Source organism: Lucilia cuprina, chromosome 3 (genome assembly GCF_022045245.1).
Source record: "Lucilia cuprina isolate Lc7/37 chromosome 3, ASM2204524v1, whole genome shotgun sequence".
Classification (NCBI taxonomy): Eukaryota; Metazoa; Arthropoda; class Insecta; order Diptera; family Calliphoridae; genus Lucilia; species Lucilia cuprina.
Genome location: NC_060951.1, coordinates 3636579 through 3654848, shown reverse-complemented (window position 1 = coordinate 3654848; position 18270 = coordinate 3636579). Strand labels below are relative to the sequence as shown.

At 25.3% G+C, this 18270-nt stretch overlaps 1 protein-coding gene across 1 annotated transcript in view; it reads right to left on the bottom strand.

Annotated features, from left to right (window-relative positions):
* The window catches only part of LOC111686288 (amyloid beta A4 precursor protein-binding family B member 1-interacting protein), a 36647-nt gene extending 18691 nt beyond the window's left edge, over nt 1-17956 (bottom strand). The window contains exon 1 of the mRNA XM_046945930.1: nt 17516-17956. Coding sequence (XP_046801886.1) covers nt 17516-17704 — 189 coding nt within the window. The 5' untranslated portion in view covers nt 17705-17956. The remainder of the gene's footprint in view (nt 1-17515) is intronic.
* Between the last annotated feature and the right edge of the window lie 314 nt (nt 17957-18270).

Genomic DNA, 18270 nt, shown 5'->3' with positions numbered 1-18270 from the left:
GTCTAGTCTATAGTCTAGTCTATAGTCTAGTCTATAGTCTAGTCTATAGTCTAGTCTATAGTCTAGTCTATAGTCTAGTCTATAGTCTAGTCTATAGTCTAATCTGTATTCTAGTCTATAAACTAGTCTAGTTTAATACATTTAAACCTAAAAAATACTACTTTAAAATCTCAATTTCCCATGCCTGGTCATTCTGTGTATAGCTGTCTCTTTCTCTTGTATTTGCTCTTATTGTTATCATTTTTTATGTGATTGCTAAAGTATTTTGTAATCATTTTGTAAGATACAAAAAAAATTAATAAAAAAATTGCTTAAATATAATGTTTATTTTGATTATAATAAATCATTTTCAATCATTTTATTAAAATATACAAAAAATCTTACTTTTACAGATTTTATGTAAAGCAGAGAGAAAGAATATAAACAAAAGAAAGGTGCTGCCAAGTTTGGTTGTAATTACAAATGAAAACAAAGCTGCCTAATGAAGGATTGTTTAGAGGATTTTGGCGTTTAAAACAGCTGTTATTTAACGAATGAAAACAAAAATTTCAGAGAAATTTGTTTCAATTTAAAAGAAATTAATTAAATTTTAAGAAAACTTAATTTTAGTCAAAATTGTTTGTATTTTATTTAAATATTTGTTAATTTTTAAGGATTTTTTTCTAGTTTTAAAATATTTTACTTATTAAAAGCTTTTTTATGTTTAAATTTTCGAAGTTTAAATTATTATTTGCTTTATTTAAACGTTATTGACACAAAAACCCGCTTAATACTTTGTACAATATGTAAAAAAAATAAATCCATAAATATTCATTTATATTTTGTATTGGCGTTCAAATTCATTAAATTGTTTTGTGAAGTGCTTTTTTTCCATTTTTTGCAAAATTAGCCTTCAATTACTTTCAAAAAAAAATTAAAACAAATTGTTTGTATGACAACAACAAAAACATAAAAAAACAATTGTTACAATTTAAAAAATTTCATACAAAACGACATTTGTTATTTCCCTTCAAATAATAAAAATAAACCGCATAACACGCACTGTATAATTAGTTTTATGAGTTCATTTTATTTTGTGACTTTTTTGTTCAGTTTTTTTAACCATGTTTTTAGAGCATAAAAGTAGTAGTCACGTTCCATTGCGGTGTTTAAACGCAATGTTGTTTTTTAAACGTTTTTTATAACACTCTAAAGATATGACTTGAATACTAGAGAATTGAAATAAATAGCAAATATTATAATTAGTTTGATTTTAAGCACCCTATGTTATTTTTATATTGAAAAAAATCATGATAATAAAGATTTTTCTTAAAATTTAAAAAAGTAACCGCTTTCTTAATTAATCGTTTTTCTTTGAAAACTATCTAGGTTTGTACAAAATTTGAAAATGTAATAAAATTCATTGAAAATTTTTCATTTTTAGCTTTTTTGTCACAAGTAACCGCTTAAATTTGCCTGAATCTGCAACTTTTCTAAAGAAATTTTTTGATAACTTTCATTAAATTTCATTCTAAAACACAAAACCATAGTGTTTTCTTCAATTTTCCTTCATTTGACAAAAAGTAACCACTTCTCAAATTACTCGTTACTTTTAAAAAAATTGTGTTGTTTTGTTTAGAATTCAATGTCATAAGTAAATTCATTGAAAATTTTTCATTTTTAGCTTTTTTGTCACGAGTAACCGCTTAAATTTGCCTGAATCTGTAACTTTTCTAAAGAAATTTTTGCCTAATATTGTTTAAATTTCATTCTAAAACTCAAAACCATAGTTTTTTCATCAATTTTCCTTCATTTGACAAAAAGTAACCACTTTTCAAATTAATCGTTACTTTTAAAAAATGGTGTAGTTATGTTTATAATTCAATTATATAAGAAAATTCATTGAAAAATTTTCATTTTAAGCCTTATTGACACGAGTAACCGCTTAAATTTGCTTGAATCAGTAGCTTTTCTAAAGACATTTTTTCATAATTTTCATTAAATTTCTTTCTAAAACACAAAACCATAGTTTATTCTTCAAATTTTCTTCATTTGACAAAAAGTAACTACTTCTCAAATTACTCGTTACTTTTAAAAAATGGTGTAGTTATGTTTAGAATTCAATTATATAAGAAAAATCATTAAAATTTTTTCATTTTAAACTTTATTGACACAAGTAACCGCTTAAATTTCTTTGTATTAAAAGCTTTTCTGAAGAAATATTTTCACAATTTTCATTAAATTTCATTCTAAAACAAAAATCTCTAAGTTTTTCTTCAATTTTCTTTCATTTCGAGAAAAGTAACCACTTTGTAAATTACTCGTTATTTATCAAAAACTATATAATTTCCTTTAGAATTCTTAAAAATAGTAATATCTATTAAAAATCGTGATTTTAAACATAATTTTTAACGAGTACTCGTTTAAATTTCCACAAATAAGTGAGTTTTTTAGTGAAGGACGGGTAAGTATTCATGAAATTTACTTTTTAGAACGTTAACCAATGTTTTTTCTTTAATTACTTTTTCATTTTAAGAAAAGTAACCATTTTTCCAATTTAACATTACTTTTTAAAACTCCAATTGATTTAGAATTCAATAAATTTGTTGTTTTTGTTAAAACTATATAATTTTGCAACGAAATTTTCCATTTTAACTGCTAAAATCACACTTCAGTAAACTTTCCAAACTTGGCAGCACTTTTTGCACTTTGTTTACTTTTTTCATTGCAACAAAATGTCACTTTAACTTTCTTTGCTTTAAATAACGGTTTCTTAACAAAATGTAAACATTAGCTAAGAATGTTGTATTATAGCGTGTTTTTTAACTTCTTTTTTAAGAATAGCAAACAATTAAGTCGTTTTTCCTACAAACTGTTTAATTTATCAAATATTTACCAGTTTTTTTAGAGATTATTTTTTCGCTATAATTAAAGAAATAAATTATTATATAAACATTTATATAAACTTGTATTTCTTTTGAGGTTTCAAAAAAAAACCTGTTTTTTTAATAATTGTATGTTTTTACGCTATGATGAGTGACAGATTGAGGTAAAATTTTTGTTAGTTTTAAATGTAATTGTAAAATGAAGAAGTCAATTATAATTTATTATATAACAGCACGTGAATTTAGAAAGAATATATAGAAAAATACATTCACACTTGAGTTTTTTTTTTCTTTTTTTTTCAATTGAAAATGTTAAATTTGTAAATAAATTATAATTTTTGAAGATTTTGTTTTAAATTTTTTTGATAAATTATTTTGTTAGTTAATAGATTTGTTTTCTAAATTTCTTAGATTAAAAAGGGATTTATTATAACAATCTTTATCTAATCTTTTTACATGTTTAATATAAAATTCTACATAATTTTTGGTTTACTTCAATTGCCCTAAATTTTCTTTAGAATGTTCTATTGAAAAAAGCAATATATTGCGGTGTGTCTGTCTGTTCAGTCTGTGTCAGTGTAGTTTTTCAATATTTACTCAACACAATTTAAATGATTCATTTAAAATATTTCTTTCTGTCTGTCTGGTTTTTTTAGTTTAGCAATTGTATTATGGTAATCTCGTGAGACACATTTCAATACATATTTTTGTCTTGTTATACTCTTTACAAAAGCAATAACTACTTGAAAAACAATTCGAAATATTTACGAAAAAAATGCACTTAAACAATAAGAAGAAACGGAAGCCAGAGATTTCCGTTGAATTCCTTAAAATGTTTTCTTTGCACAATTACCGGGGGCATATGTTTGAAAGCTATTGACAAAAATTAAATCTAAAAAAACACAATTTTAAAACATATGGTGCTTATTGAACAAATATTGCTCTATTTCCTGTAGGAAAATATGGAAAATTGCTAAATTTTTTTTTAAATATAATAAATTTGAAAAAAGTAACCATTTCTCAAATTAATCGTTACTTAACAAAAACTATTTAAGTATGTTAAAAATTCAATAACATAAAGAAATTTATTAAGAAATTTCCGTTTTTAAGCATTTTTTAAACGAGTAACCGTTTAAATTTACCTCAAAATACAAAATTTTTAATGAAATTTTTCCATATTATTCCTTTAATTTCATTCCCAAACACAAATCCATAGTTTTTTCAACAAATTTAAAAAAATTACAAAAAAGTAACCACTTTGAAAATTACTCGTTACTTAACAAAAACTATATAATTTCGTTTCAAATTCAATAATATAATAAAATTTAATAAAAATTTAAAGTTTTAAGCATTTTTAAAAGGAGTAACCGTTTAAATTTCCTTCAATATGCAACTTTTTTAATGAAATTTTTGCATAATATTCCTTAAAATTCATTTACAAACACAAATCCCCAGTTTTTTCCGCAAATTTCGATCAATTACAAAAAAGTAACCACTTTGAAAATTAATCGTTACTTATCAAAAACTATATAATTATGTTTAAAATTCATTAATATAATAAAATTTAATGAAAATTTTAACTTTTAAGCATTTTTTATACGAGTAACCATTTAAATTTCCTTGAATAAGCAATTTTTCTAATGAAGTTTTTACATATTTTTCCTTAAATTTTACTTACAAACATAAATCCCGAGTTTTTCCTACAAATTTCCAAAAATTACAAAAAAGTAACCACTTTGAAAATTACACGTTAATTAACAAAAACTATATAATTATGTTTAAAATTCAATAACACAAAGAAATTTATTAAGAAATTTCAGTTTAAAGCATTTTTCAAACGAGTAACCGTTTAAATTTCCTCGAATTAGCAACTTTTCTAATGAAATTTTTCCATATTATTCCTTAAATTTCATTTCCAAACACAAATCCCTAGTTTTTTCCGCAAATTTCCATCGATTACAAAAAAGTAACCACTTTGAAAATTACTCGTTACTTATCGAAAATTATGTAAATTTCATCGTTAAACTATAATATAATAAAAATTATGAAAATTTTTTAAATTTAAAGAATTTTTACAATGAGTAACCGTTCAAATTTCTTTAAATTAAACATTTTTTCAAAGAAAATTTTCAAATCTTTTTTAAAATTTCTTCAAATTTATGTTATTTTTATGGTTTATTTCATTTTTTTTTGTTTCTATTAAAACCACATTCTTAAAAATTCTTCTAACTTTGAAATTTTGTTAAATGGAACGAATTGTTTAAACGAAAATAAAAAAATTACACAAAATTAATGTGTTTGAGTGGGAGAAACGCAAAATTATGGTCGATTTAGAAAAAAATGGGAACATATTGTTTGTTTTCTTTTTTTTGGTTGTAAATACAACAACAAAAAAGAACGAGGAAAAAGAACCAACTAGAAATAAAATTGAGGTTTTGTAAAAAAAACGACAAAAAAAGGGCGCGCTTGCTATTGTAAAGCTAGACGTATGGAGCAAAAAAGAAACATTTCAAACATGCAATATAAGGGAATGATAAGTAAATGACATGAAATTTTCCCCCAAAAATAAATAGAACATTACAACAAGAGAACAAAAAAAATTAACAAAATTAAATAAACATGATAGACAAAAATTATAATGTTTAAAAGACGTGAGTGCTTAACCAGCAGATTAAATGTTCAACAAACTGTTTGGGTGACTCTCACATAGTTTGTAAGTAATAGATGGTTTTTGTTTTTTCTAAGAAAAATGTGTTTTATAAGTAATTAAAAGCAATTAAAATCAAACTCAAGTAAAATTCTTTAGTTTTCAAAGAGTAACGAATAATTTACAAAGTAGTTACTTTTGGGTAATTGAAGAATGATTTTTTTACATTTTTCTTATATTCCCTTACAAAATCTATAAATATGTAACATTTTACTTAATTTTCCTTTAATTTTTTAATTTTTATGCTTAAAATCGTTTAAATTTCAACTGGTTTACCACACTCTTGACTTGTTTGTCCTAAAAACAAAACAAAATGCTTAACAAAACAATAAACAACACTTACTCCTACTTAAATAACGGTTAATTACAAAATGTAAACAAACCAACTAACAAGAGTAAGTAGGCAACACATACTCTCTTGCAAATAACGGTTGTAGGCAAAATGTAAACAAAACACTAAGATACAGCAAGGTGGTGTTGCCAATTATTTTTTTTTATTTTAAAGCTGCCAGATTTGTAATTAATGAATTTTATAACGTTTAATAATAAAGAAAAGTAAATGGAATGATATTTTTTTAAATAAAAACTGATTTAAAGGATAATGTATGATAATATGTTGTTTAATTACTAATTATTTTTTATGACTGTATGTTTTTGAAAGACATGTGTGTTTTACTTAACTTATTTTGTTGTTGTTCTTTGTTTACATTGTAAAACCATTTTAAATTGAAAATAAACGAAAAATATAATGACTACAGCAGCAGCAGCGGCAGCAAGTATAAAAAAATAGCTTATTGGGCAAATATTTAAAATACGTGATCCAGCAAGTTAATGAGAATTTCTTTACATTTTACACATAGCACAACATTGCTTGTGTTTAAAAGGAAATTTATGCAACAACACTACTGCAAAAACAACAACAAAGAAATTCCTGTTTATAGGAAAAGCAAAAAAAAACCTAGACAGCGAATGTAAAAAAATAAACTAAAAGGAAAAACAAAACAACTTCAAAGTAGGCGTTAAATAAAAGAAATCTGTGGTTTTAACTTTTTTCCAGTTCATTTTAACAGGAAATCAAAAATGTAGACAACAATTCTTTGAAATTTAAACGGTTACTCGTGTAAACAAATTGCTTAAATTTTGAATTTCTCAATATATTTTATTATGTTATTAAATCTTAAACAAAATGACATAATTTTTGACAAGTAACCATATATTAGCCAAGTGGTTACTTTTTTGTAATTGAAGAAAATTTGTGGAAAAAACTGTGGATTTATGTTTAGACATGAAATTTAATTAAAATTAGTCAAAAATTTTATACGAAAAGCTGTAAATTCAGGGAAATTTAAGCGGTTACTAGTTTAAAAAAGTCTTTAAAATAAGAATTTTTAATGAATTTTGTTATATTATGAAATATTAAACAAAATGACATAGTTTTTGACAAGTAACCATATATTAGCAAAGTGGTTACTTTTTTGTAATTGAAGAAAATTTGTGGAAAAAACTATGGAGTTATGTTTAATTTTGAAATTTAAAGAAAATTATGCAAAAATTTCATACGAAAAGTGTCACATTCAGGAAAATTTAAGCGGTTACTCGTTATAAAATTGCTTAAAAATAAGAATTTTTAATGGATTTTATTATATTATGAAATATTAAACAAAATGACATAGTTTTTGACAAGTAACCATTTATTAGCAAAGTGGTTACTTTTATGTAATTGATGAAAATTTGTGGAAAAAACTATGGAGTTATGTTTAATTTTGGAATTTAAAGAAAATTATGCAAAAATTTCATTAAAAAAGCTAGAAATTCATAAATAATTTTTCATAAATTTTATTATATAATGAAATATTTTAACAAATTACACTGTTTTGTATAAGTAACTATTCATTTGTAAACCGGTTACTTTTAGGCAATGCAAGCAAAATGCCTTAAATTTATAAGAGATTGTTTTTAAAACATATTTCTATGGCAAAAGCTTAAAAAATTTCATAGCAAAAGCTTTTATTTGCTTTAAATTTAAGCGATTACTGGTTACTTTATGTAATGCAATTAAAATTCGTTATTTTTTTCATATAAAAACTAGATTTTGTTTTATAATTTGCTTGTTTTTACAAAATTTTCATAAGATTTTAAAAATAAAATTACTTTATTTTCAAGTTTTTATATAAAAAACGAGTTTTTTCTTTTCAAATTTTTAAAATTTTGCAAATTTTTTTATGTTTTTTTAGTAATAATGTGACATTTTGGCAAATTTAATGTTATTTTGTAATTATTTTTATGTTTTTGTTTGTAATAAGTTAATTTTTTATAAATTTTTAAAGAAAACTGGTATGTTAGGTAAAAAAAACTAAACTGGTCACCTTATTAATTGAAAAATATATAATTAAGTTGTAAACAACTTTATAAAGTTCAAAGAAATATAATAAATTTTGGACTTTTTTTGACAATTTTCAAGTTGTAGCTTAAAAGTTATATAAAAGTAAAGGAAATTATATTAAAATTTTAAATTTTTACTTACAGATTGTAAAAAAATCCTTAAAAAGTGTCAAAATTGTTAAAAATTCAACTAATTGTACGGCTGTTTTAAAATTTCATAGATTTTTCTTTTGGTGTAGGGGTAAAAGCTGATGTATTCGTATAAAAATAGTTTTATTTATAAAATTTTATTATATTTTTTGTTTCTTTTTTTAATTTTTTTAGCAAATTTTTTATATTTATTGCAAATTTTTTTCTTAAAAAGGCACTTTATTTTAAGTAAATCTTATAAATTTAACTTAAATATATTTAAAACTATTAATTTATTTCATTTATTTAACTTTTATAAAGTAATTAATTAAATTTATTTAAATATTTCCGTTTTATTCAGTTTAACTTATTAATTTATGTCAGAAACAAAAAATCACTTAATAAAAGACGACTTATGCCGCCACTTTGCTAACACTGCTTGCGACTGACAAACATGTATACAAAAGAAAAACATTAACACACTTGCATACAAACGTATTTGTTTACACTCTTGACGTCTCTCTACTATACTACTACTACTAATTTTTTTACTCCATACACAATATTAACTTCCCCTTTTTTGGCAGGCAAGCATAATATTGAAAGCAACAACAAAAACACCAACAATAAAATGTTAGATGTACAGACATTTAACTAACACACTGTGTAGTATAGTAATTGTTGTTGTTTTTTCGTTTTTTTCTTTAATTTAATGGGATTTTCATTAAGTTTAGTTGAAAAAATGTAATAAAATTAAAGAATTTCAAGAAAATGTTTAATAAATGTGTTAAACTTTTAGTTTTTTCACTTTTATTTATTAAAAAAAGTTACTTGTATAAATTTTATTACAACTATTGTTTAAAACAAACTTTTGGCTATTGTTTCATTTGAAAGTATTGTTATTGTTAAATTTAATCCTTGTTTTATTATTTACATAAATTCTTTTAAAACTTTAAATTATAACTTTTAGAATACACTTCAGTTTTCTTTTTACAAAATTTATTAAAAAAATGTATTAATTATTAAAATCAAACACGAACGAACGAGAACAACCGAAAAATTTTATTATAACGTCACGCGTACGACGAAGTCGAGTTTATGTATGACGTCTGAGTGCGCAAGTACTTTAGTCAATACCCCCCAAAAAAAAAGAAACACACACACACATATAAGACAACTACAAAGAGTAATTGCTAAAGAGTACATTTAACAGTAGGAGAGCAAAACGAAAAAACCTATTGAGAAAATTGCAAACTATAAGAGAGAGAGAGAGAGCGATAAAAGAATAATTAGTTCTTTAAGTAAAATATTCAAATTTTCTTTAAAATTTATGAATTTTTTTAATAAACAATTTAAAAAAACTCAAGTTATCTTGAGAAAAACGCTAATTTAACATTTCGTTAGCATTTATCCATAACAAAAGTGTCATGTTTGGTCAATCAAAACAAAGAATGTAAATAACAGCAAAACAATGAAAAACAGTACTTTTGTAAAGTTGCCAGACAAAAAAAAATTATTACCAATAGCAGAACTTTAGCAACATTTAAACAAAATTTTAGATTTTAAGACAAAATTTTAAATAAATTTTATATTTAAAACTTTTTTTTAACATTTTATTACAAATTATATGATTTTTTATTGGAATTTAAGAAAATTTTCGAAAATTTTTAAAAATTGTAGAAGATAAGAAATTTGCCAGAGAAAACCGCTTAAATAAACAATAATCTGGTAAAACTTTTATCTCCAAAATATGTTGGAATATGGCAAGCCTTTATAAAATGTATAAAATAAAGAGTAACTAAATGAAAAACTAAAACAAAAAGAGAGGAAACTTCCCCCATTAACTAAGAAAAAATGTGCATTTAGTAGAGAAACGAAATGTGTAAAAAAAGAAGGAAAGAAAAAATGTGCATATTCTTGGGCTTAAAACCAAAAATAGTTTTCTTTCTATTCACTTCGATGGCAAAAATAGAAAAAAAGAAACAACTCCAACACGTTAACTACAAGAAAATATCAAGATCGGCAAGAAAAAATGTGCAACAACTGGGAAAAAAGAATTAAAGGAATGTATCATATTAGCCTAAGCATGACTGCATGACTAGATGATGATGTGCAAAAATTCTTCTTTTGATATTTTACTTAAATCCTTTTTAGTTTTGTGTTTCCCAATAATAAATAGTTAGTTGCTGGGGAACAAACAACTGAATAGAAAAAAATGTCATTGTTCGAACAGAGGAACAGACAAGACAAACTGACAAATGTAAAGGCAAACATGTGTACTCTCACTTTAGTACTGAAAAAAAAAACGAAGTAAAAACACACATACACATCAGGTTTATTAAAATAAAGTAAGTACCCGAATAATAACGACTATCAGGAGAGTTTATTATTTAATAATAATAATAACAACAACAACAAAAACAACAGCAACAGTGTTTAGTCGGCAATACTGGATTTTTTTAGCAAAAGCAGAGGCCCCCATTACACAGCCTTTCAAAACGTTGCCAACGTCAACGTAATTTCAATCTCTCTCTCTCACTCTGCTGCTGCATAAAACTTAAAAGAGAACGAATATGTAAAAACTGTCGTCTACATAAATTAATGTCAAAACATATGTGACATATGGCGTTTTTACTGTATTTTTTTTCTATGAAAGAAGCAAATGACATGTAATAGAAAAACAATTGAAATTTACAAAAAAAAAAAACATAAAAAATTATGACTACACACATGAGTTTTTTTTCTAAAGTGTTGAAATACTATTTGATATTACCGATAAAGTAAAGAAAAAAAGCAAAAAAAAACGAATTGTACATTTGAAAACGGAAGTATAATGCCAAAATGGTGTTTAGAATGGTTAGAGGAAAAGATAATACAAGGTATTACAATATACTTATTATGTTTATAAATTAAGGGATTATTTTAATATGTTTCTTAGTTAAAGTACTTGACCTTTTACTAGAAACTTGAAGAGACATTAAGAAAAAGTGCAGTTCCGCAATAGCACTACTTCAGTTCAGGATCAATTTTAGTTCAATTTTGGAACAATATAACTTTAATTCTGAAACAATTCAAGTTGCGAAAACTTCTGGAACAGTTCTACAAAAATTCTAGTTAAGATCAGGAACAATTTTATTTGAGTTCTAAAACAATTCTATTTTAGTTCTGAAAACATTCGATTTATGTACTAGAACAACTATAATTCATTTCTAGATTAATTCTAGTTCAGTTCTGTAACTCTAGTTCAGCTCTGGAATGATTTTACTTTAGTTTTGATACTATACTATAGGGTTCTATAGTTGAAACGAAAAGTCCACTTTTTTCATTAAGTTAAAAGTCGACTTTTCGACTATGCATTTTATGAAAAGTCGATTTTTCGGCTTTTTTCATTTAATTAAAAGTCGACTTTTAGACTTTTCGACTATAAGTATTTTATAAATAGTCCAATTTTCGATTTTTTTTTGACTTTTCGATTTTTTCCGACATTTCGATTTTTTTCCGACTTTTTTCGACTTCTCCACTTTTTTCGACTTTTTACGACTTTTTTCGACTTTTTGACTATTTTCGACTTTTTTCCGACTACTTTTTGACTTTTTTTCTAGTTTTCCGACTATTTTAGAGTTTTTGACATTTTTTTCCACTATTTTAACATTTTCGATTATTTTTGACTTATTTCTACAATTTTCGAGTTTTCGACTTTTTACGACTTTTCGACTTTTTTCGACTTATCGACCTTATTCGACTTTTATTAACAACAAACTCGACTTTTTTCACAGACGATAGTCGAGTTATCGACTTTTTTGGAACAAAATAGTCGACTTCGACTTTTTGACTTTTTTAGACAAAAAGTCGATTGTTCGATTATTCGAAAGTCGATTTATAGAACCCTACTACACTACTACAGTTTTAGTTCAGTTATGAAGCAATTCTTGTTTAGTTCTCCAATAATTCTTTTTAAGTTCTATCTCAACTCTAGTTCAGTTCGGAAATAACTTTACTTTAGTTCTGAATCGATAGCAGTTCAATTCAGCTACAATTCTACTTTAGTTCTAGATCTCAAACTATTCTAGTTCCTTTCAAGATCAATTCTAGGTCACTTTTGGAACTCTTATAGTTAAGTTTTGGAACAAATATATTTCAGTTTTGAACCAATTCTAATTCAATTCTGAATCTATTTTAATTCCGTTCTAGAACAATACCGGCAAGTTCTCGAACAATTCTTTTGTTCTATAACAGTTCTATTCGAGTTTGGAAACAACTCTAGTTCAGTTTTGTAACAATTTTACTTTATTTCTAGAAAAGTTCTATTTAATTTTAAGAATGGTTCTACATAAGAAGATCAATTGTAAATCAATTCTAGACGAATTCCTGGTTAGTTCAGGAACAATTCTAGTTCAGTTTTGTAACATTTCATTTTTGGTTTTGGAACTACTCTAGTTCAATTCTAGGGCAATTTTGAAACAATTATAGATCTGCTGTGAAATAGTTCTGTTTCAGTTTTGAAGCAATTCTAATACTATTCTGAATTTTTTTTAGTTCTGTTCTGAAACAATACTAATCGGTTCTTGAACATTTCTTCTGGTTTATAACAGTTCTATTCGAATTTGATAACAACTCTAGTTTTGTTTTGAAAATTTTACCTCATTTCTGGGGCAGTTCTGCTTAGGTTCTAAAACAGTTCTACTTAAGTTTAAGAACAATTCTATTTAAGAAGATAAATTGTAACCTGTTCTAGAACAATTCGGGGTTAGTTCAAGAACAATTCTAGATTAGTTTTGGAACTATTGCAGTCCAATTCTAGGGCTATTTTGAAACTATTATAGATCAGTTGTGAAACAATTCTACTTCAAATTTTGAACCAATTCTAATTATGTTCTAAATTAATTTTAGTTCTGTTCTGGGACAATACTAATTAGTACTCGAACAATTCTTCTTTTTAATAATAGTTCTATTCGAATTTGGAAAAAACTCTTGTTTAGTTTTGAAACAATTTTACTTAATTTCTGGGACATTTCTCCTTAAGTTCTAGAACAGTTCTACTTTAGTTTAAGAACAGTTCTATTTAAGAAAATCAATTGTAGTTCTATTCCACAACAATTCCTTGTTAATTCAGGAACTATTCTAGTTCAGTTTTGGAACATTTTCAGTTCTACTTTAGTTCTAGTTTTGTGCTGCAACAGCTCTTGTTCAGTAGTGAAACTATTCTTTTCCAACTCACGAACTAATCTTTTTGATTTTTTTTTTTAAATCCTCTTTATTTGGGGATTAATTTAAGTTCATTTCGCGATCAATTCTGCTGTGTCATTGTGGAGTTGTGCGTAAGTTCTGAAATAATTCTTAATTCGTTTTGCAACAGTTCACCTTTAATTACGAATCAATTATTGTTCAGTTCTCGATCAATTTCACTTCAATTTCATTACAAACTCAAAAGAACTGGGGTAAAGTTTTGGAGTTTAGATCTTCATCTCTTTAAGGATTCTTAAGCTGTTCCTTTCTTTCAAGGATAAAGTGTTTTTAATTCGTTATCCTTAAACATATATTTAAACAAATCTCAGTGTGTTACTTACAATTGTATCTAACAGTTTCACTTATATCTGCCTATTTCGTAAAGGATCTTTAAAAATATATTTCTTCTCTGCTGGAGTTTTTAAGAAATTACTCCTCACACCTTTCGTAATAGCAAGATATATTTGTAAATCTTTCAAAAACCTTTAACAAGGCATCACCACATGATTTTTGTATGCCTTTAGCACTTAAAGAAAATGTCAATTTTTCTGTTTCTTTGTGATGTCCTTTTTGTTGAAATAAAAGGGAAATTCCTTTGATTACTTAAAGAATTTAATATTCTTAAAGAAAACTTTAAATTTTCCAGCTATTTACACGCCTTGTTAGTTGAATAAAACGTTGACTAGAACGTATTTAAAGTCCTTTAATAGCTGGTTGAGTTATTTTTTGTATAGACTCAACTAACCTTGAAACCATTTGTTGTCTCAATAATTAACCACACACACATAGAGTTGAGACAAACAAATAACAGCAGCTGTTGCATATTATTTCTTTCACAAAAACGTTTTTAAAACAATAGACATTTTATAAAATAAAACAAAAGTCTAGAGATAACTTTACGTAGGAGTTATTTAACAAAAATCAAAGGATTTAGAAAGACTATTGCATTATGTTTATTGTGTGGCGGCTTAGAGTTTTACTTTAGAGTCTAAAGTTTAGACTTTAGCGTACAAATGTTTCTTTTTATTTCTTTTATAAAATTAACTCGGTTTTTTGAAATCTCATAAGTTTTAAACAAAAAAGTCACGTATTTTATAGATTTTTTTTGTTTTTTTTTGTAGTTTGGCTGACGATGATCCATTCATCCATTCACTGTATTTAATATATTCATTCCCTTCATGAATGTTTTATATATTTATTTTTTGTTTAAAATTTCCAATACCACGTAAAACATCACAAGTTTAACTTGTTAAATGTATTGAGTTGTGAGTTTAACACGTTCAAGCGGTTACTCTGTTTTCTCAACTTATTTATCAAGTCTTTACCTTATGGCTTTAACTATTGGATGGGGGGTCAAAAGGAGAATAGCAATAAATGTTACTTTAGTTCTAAAATTAATTTTATTCAGTTCTACAATGATCCTATTTCAGCTCTATATCCATTCTACTTAAGTTCTTGTATAATATTACTTACTTTCGTGAACGAAATTAATTTTGTTCACAAACGAATCTATTTCAATTCTGCATCCGTTTTTAAGTTCTTTAACAATTTAAATTCAGTTCCAGAATAAAACTATTTCAGTTCTTGAATAATTGTAATCAGTTACAGAATGAAAGTGTAGCTATTCTTGATTAATTTTGCTTCAGTTCTAGGATGAATCTACTTCAGTTCTAGAACGATTCTATATCACTTTTATATCAATTCTTGTTAAGTTTTGAAAACATTTTTTCTTAAGTTTTTCTATTCTATTATGTTCTAGAATGAATCTACTTCTGTTCTAGAATAACTCTTCTTTAGATCACGAATATTTCTTTTTCAGTTCACGAAGAATTCTAATTCAGTTCGCAATGAATACTACTTCAGTTGATAGACTATTTTTTCTACGATCTCGTACATCTCTACTTTAGTTCTACATCAATTATATTGCACTTCTTTTTCAGTACTTGATCTTTCGAAAACTACTTTCTCCCCTTACCAATAGTTTATTTCATTTTTCCTTTATCACTTATAGAAACATTTACATTTTCTAGTGAATAGTCATACCATCAGGGTAGCAGCAAAAAACCAACAATTACATTAAAGTATTTCTTTTTATAAAACAATTTAAACGATATTTATTTAAGTATTTAGTGTTAGAAATTGTTATGACTTTTTTTTCTCAACTGCGCTCATGCAATATGAACTGTCAAACTCTATACGAAACAAAAAAACCTAGAAATATTTCAATTCTTTAACAAAGTGTTGATGTTAATAGTAGATAATTTCAATGATTTGTATAACTCCCCAATATTTGTTATAATAATTAAATAGGTATTTCAAGAAAATTTCTATAATCAATAGATGTTAATAGATTTTTTGGTCACGTTTATTTTCTTTAAAAGGGGAATAAGAAAAAATATATCGTTTCTTTGAAAAACTGGTTTTATATTGTGTTATAGTTACTTATAAATTAGGTTTTATTAATTAGTTATTAAAACAAGAAACCACGGAAAATGTCAATAACAAAAGATGGTAATCTTCGTTTAGAATTATTGAGAATTTTTGAGAAATATCTGTTAAAGGTCGCTTAGAAAAAGAGTAGTTTTTGTCTGCTACCTGGTGTGAAGTTATAGCCTAGTCTAGACTTCAATCGATGAGACTTAAAATTAATTACTTTTTGTTTGATTTTGGATCAACTACTTTAGAGTCCAAATAAAGCCGCGCTTAAACAATTGTGAGATTTATTTACAAAACCTAAACTTCAATACTCCTTGACTACTACCACGGTGACTTTTATCCTGTTCATAACAGACGTTTATATTCAAAATAATCTGGTCTTGTTCTGAATAACAACTTCAGGGGAGTTTGTTACCTCTCCTATATATAATGCATAGAATAGGGAATACACTCTCGGGGATTTATGTTTTCGATCTTTATAACGATAACTTTTATCCTGATCATAACAGACGTTTAGATTCAAAATAATCAGGTCCTGTTCTGAATAATAACTTTCCGGGTAGTTTGTTTCCTCCTCTATATATAAAGCATAGAATAGGGAATACACTCTCGGGGATTTATGTTTTAGTTCTACTTCTGTTCTAAGATCAATTTTGTTTCAAATCTTTTCCAGTTTAAGATCAATTCCAGTTTTGAAAGAAATGAACAAATGCTGAGTCTTAATCTTCTAATACGATCATCAACTGATGAATTAATTAAAAATGCAAGGTGTTTTAAAGATTATTGACATTAAGACATCTTCGAGTCCCCTTTGGTTAAAGAACAATAGCAAACAGCATGAATGAATACTAAAAGATTTTTACCTAAATTTGAAAAACAACCTGTCTGTCTATACAAACAGGAAACGCGTATACAAAATGTGTCTGTTTTGTAGCAGTTTTTTTTGCAAAAAAACCCTTAACACTGCAGTAAAATAATGAAACATTTGCCAAAATAAATAATAAATATGAGTCATCTCAAAAAAAATCGTATACAAAAAGAAATTTAAGATTTTTTTAAAGTAAACAAGCATTTTTCAAAAGATTTGTTCTATAAAACACCCTTATTAGACAAATAAAAGCAACAGTTTCTTAAAATATGAGTCATACAACAAAGCTACCTGTTTTTAAGATTACAAATTTTAAGGGTTAAAGGTTAAATTTAAGATTAATTGATAAAGGCGAGTTAAAAGTAACAATTTTGTATTGAATGAAAAAGTTTTACTAACTGGCAACTCTGAATGAGATATAAGAATATTATATTAAAATATTACGGTAAAATAAACAATAAACATATTACGGTAAAATAAACAAACCAAGTAGAAAAAAGTAAACAAATGCTGCTGGGAAGATGAAGAATCAACAACAACAATAAACAAATGAAAACTGTTTTATTAAGAGACTGTAAAGGAGATGAGCACAAGAGTAAACGAGATGGCTATAGTATATGAAGTTTTTTACAGCAATAATAAGGGAAAATAAACAAAGAAAAAAATGAATTGCTTTTACCAAAGAAAATAAAGATTTAAATGAAGAAAATGCTTTTAATTTGAAAACCAATTGGTAAAATTATTTACAATACTTTTTCAAGAGTAACAAGAAAAGTAAATAAACCAAAATATAAATAAGAAATAAAACAGATACCCTATCTTACATACACATATGGAGAAACTTTAGAAAAGTACAAAAATTTTAAATAAACAAATTAGAAAAAAACTTTTTTTTAAACTTACCGTTTCGTCTAAAGATTCTACCGCCGTTTGATGTTGATATTTTAATATAGAAGGTGTTTGATTAATTGAATATTGATGCTGAGGACGATTTAATGCGGCTGTTGCTGGAGTAGCTGTATAATCTGTCGTTGTTGCTGTAGTTGACGAAGAAGAATTTGGTTGTCGTCGATCTGCAAGACTGCAATCCATATTACATTTGGTTTTAAACGTCTGGTTTTAAAAATCATATAGAACACACACAAACAACAATGGGCAGACTAATGGCACAAATAAACAAGACAATTTTGTTTCTAGAGTTTTTTTTTACAAAATTCACAAAATTTTTGTTAATATTACTGCTAGCCAATAAACAGAAAACATGTAAAACAAATTAAACAACAATCTACAAATAACTCAAATTTTTCAATAATTTCACAATTTTTATCCTTTTCAACTCGTTATATTTTATTTCAACTCTTGCTTTTTCACAATTTCTTAATAATTTTTATAATTTTTTTTCAATTTTTTTCCGGTTTTCTTACACCCACACGAAAAACACATCTTAATTCATAAAAAAAAACAACAATAAAAAAAGACCCGTTTTAATGTTTTTTTCTTAAAATGTCTCTTCAAAAAGAAAAAGGAGTTTAGTGTACAATAAAATTAGCGTATTTTATTAATAAAAACAACAACATTATGGTAATATAATTTTATTACACTTAACTACTTGAACCTCAGAAAAAAAACTTTATACACTTCTTTTTGGGTGTAGTCGT